The following is a 3225-nucleotide window of genomic DNA, read 5'->3' on the forward strand; positions in this document are numbered from 1 at the left end:
GTTGTCTCTGGACTCACAGCCCTGTTGACACAGGTGCGATGACATAATGACGATAGGACAGTAGAGGGTAAATTTATACCGTAAGCCAACTTCATACCGTTTCTACCGTCTACCGTATATACCGTGCAGCCCTAGTTTGTTTGTTTGTAGTAATACATAATTCAGCCTGGTACTTACGTCCAATCAGAACGTTTGCATCTTTCTGCTGTATATTTTTGTATTTACGTTCCTCTTCTCTCTAAACTTTTAGATCAAGACGAACAGGCGAGTGTACAACTTCTGCGCCCAGGATGGAGCGACCTGCCAGCTGTGGATGGACAATATTCAGAGCAACCTGTCGGACGGCTAAAGACGAGGTGGACTCACAAACAAACAAACAAACAAACAAATGGCGAGAAAGGAACAGAGTGCTGCTGCAGCTGCTGGGTAATCCCAGCAGAGAGGAGGGGAAGGGGCCTTTCACCACTCTGCTCTGTTCACTAGTGTTGGACTAATAATTTTATGTTACATTCTTAAAGCTTCTTTTGTTATAAAATAAGAAAATAAAAAAATAAAAAATGGAATCCCAGAAGGGCCACCTCCCCAACAGTCTGAGCACAAACCCACTTCGAGCGTTTCTGAGACGTCCTGCAGCACGAAGACCCTTCCAGACCCTCCACCTCTAACCACCAACTGCTCCTTCTGTAACTAACCCCGCCCCCAGCCCCGCCCCTTTCAGTCACACTGGAGAGGAATGACGGAGGTGCTGCAGTCAGAAACTTGATCTGAGACCACACCTGCCCCTCTGCTCTCACTGCCTGACGCAGCTCCGGTCTCCAACGGTTCATGAAGGATCTCCTCTTTTGTTTTTTTCTTTTTTTTCATCTTTTCCAGTCGAAAATGTGCGCCCGACAGGAAACAGCGTCTCATTCAGCTGTCCTCCGAGGACGGCGACATACTGTGAAAGCCATGAATCAAACGGTGAGAGGTTTCCGCTCTGTACTCAAAAGTGTTTACAAAAACCAGAGCCGCCTCGCCGAGGTCAGTTCTGCTCTGCTCCCCCCCCCACAACCACTAGTCTTCATCAGCTGGGAGTTCAGGGAGGCTGAAGGGAAAAGCCGGGGATTGTGAAATGTTTGAAAAGCATCATATGGAGGTGAGGAAGGCGATGGAGATACTAATGAACAGTGATATTATGGGATGTCTGACAGTATTTGTTGTTGCAGTGCATTGGAAATGAGCTGGAAAAGGAAAAACAGCTTTTGTTTGTTTTTTTTTCCCCCTCCTCTTTTACCTGAGTAGTATTTAGAGTCGGGTCAGGAGCTGATCTGGACTTCTGTAGCGTCACAAATCATTTTWAGTGTTTCTACTTCACAGAACTGAACAATCAAGTCTCTCTGTAGGTTTTAGCCTCACCTGTGGAACCGGACGGACTCATAACAGGAGCTGGACCCAAGGTCTGCAACCTTTACGATCCCCAGAACCACCTCTGCACCTCGTCCCATCAAATATTTAAAATCTGCTTCTGAAATCAACAGGCTGTTCAGAACCAAAAACTGAGCAAGTTTTTTTTGTTTGTTTTTTTCTCTCATTTAGTCCTAAAAAAACAACTTTCTGATGTTTTACTGTCAGTGAAATTCGAGTTTTTATAAGTTAAAGTTTTTCTGTTGACTCAGCGTTCTACTTTTATCAGGCGATAACATCAACTCTTACCAAAATTTYGGACTTTATGGTCAAAACTGAGAAAACAAAATATTTCAGAATTGTTTTTATTGATGGAGCTGAACATTTATCAGATGTTTTCAAATTTAAAAATAAGCAAAAAAAAACAATAAATTTTAAGTATTAATGGAAAATTAACACTAATTTTTACCAACAAATTAGTGTCATCGTACATTCTTTGACTAAACATACAAGTTGAGACAATTTGGATATTTAGACAGGTTTTATTTTACAATGACTGATTCATTTCCCTAAAATTTTACTTTTTTCGTATTTTTTTTCCTCCTTTCTTACTTTAATTTTTGTTAAAAGTTTAATTTTCTCTTCATGACTGAAAATTAAAATAAGTGGCTAAAAAACTAGAAAATGACCACATCGACTCATTTTTATGTTATTCTTGGCCTCTGCAGAGGAACCAAAGAGCCCCACATGGCCCCAGAGCCACAGGTTGCAGACCACTGGTCCAGGGACATAAAGGTAGAACCATAAACTGAAGGGTTTGTTCCAGAACCACTCGGCCCAGTTTTAAAACAAACCCAATGTAAAATACACTCAGAACCGAAAAGTGGAAACTGTAGATTTTGTTGTGTCTAATAACTCTTTTGTATATACTACTACAGATTTGTAACATTTATGGTAGTAATTTATTTAACTTGTCTCCTCAGTAAAAAAAAAAAAAAAAAGAACCTCAAGCGTCACTTTGTTTAAATTAGGAATTCAATGTGCCATTTATTTCTGTATTAATGTGACTAATTCTTTTTTTCTTTATTAGGAAAACAGAATGTTTTTTGTACACAATTCTTTTAACATTTGTTCAGCTTCATGAAGACTTCCTGAGGAAAGGTTCTGCTGACGAGTTCATCCACTAAACTATTCAATGGGGGAAAATAAAGAGTTTGTATCTCATTAAAACATTAAAACAGATTTTTGGCCAAAAGTAAAGCAGCCAAACAATTGAAGTGATGTCTTTGGCAGATTTCAGCTCATAAATGTTGTCAGCAGTGTTCAATATTGAACCTGAGGCCTACATTCCTGTTAGCGTTGTGCTTTCTTACCTTGAACACTTAGAAGTTCTAATCTGGTCCAAACCGGCTTCAGGTGACCGTAGCAGAACCCAAACACTGCAGTCAGATTCAGTCGGAACCAGGAGACATTTTCACTTCAGTTTACTCACCTGTGTTAACTCAGCATAAACTAAATTATTCCCAAATTAACATCTTTTTTTAATGACCTTTTGAGCCAGGTTTTGTTATCGACCATGTCAGTATAGTTTTTTAGAATCTAAATAAATACTATGGGTTGAAATCTTAATTTGTGTCGTGTCTCATTCAGCACGTTGACATTTCTCTTTAAATATCTACACTTGGCACAAAATGTAAGGAAATTTGTGTTTGCTAGATTTGTTGTATCAATGACAATACAGCGGTAAAATAAGTATTGAACACGTCATCCCATCCCGTTCCCTGACGGCCATTTGGGGAGGGGGTCCTGAAGAAGGGCGGACCGCCGGGTGCGGTCCTGGGC

General features: G+C 40.2%; 1 protein-coding gene across 7 annotated transcripts in view; it reads left to right on the forward strand.

Moving 5' to 3' along the window:
* The window catches only part of sbf1 (SET binding factor 1), a 108630-nt gene extending 105618 nt beyond the window's left edge, over positions 1-3012 (forward strand). For all 7 annotated transcript variants that reach the window (XM_014020112.1, XM_014020113.1, XM_014020116.1 and 4 more), the window contains one exon: positions 251-3012. In XM_014020112.1, coding sequence (XP_013875566.1) covers positions 251-349 — 99 coding nt within the window. In that variant the 3' untranslated portion in view covers positions 350-3012. The remainder of the gene's footprint in view (positions 1-250) is intronic.
* Positions 3013-3225: the final 213 nt, after the last annotated feature.

The sequence above is a fragment of the Austrofundulus limnaeus genome, unplaced genomic scaffold (assembly GCF_001266775.1).
Source record: "Austrofundulus limnaeus strain Quisiro unplaced genomic scaffold, Austrofundulus_limnaeus-1.0 Scaffold241, whole genome shotgun sequence".
Lineage (NCBI taxonomy): Eukaryota > Metazoa > Chordata > Actinopteri > Cyprinodontiformes > Rivulidae > Austrofundulus > Austrofundulus limnaeus.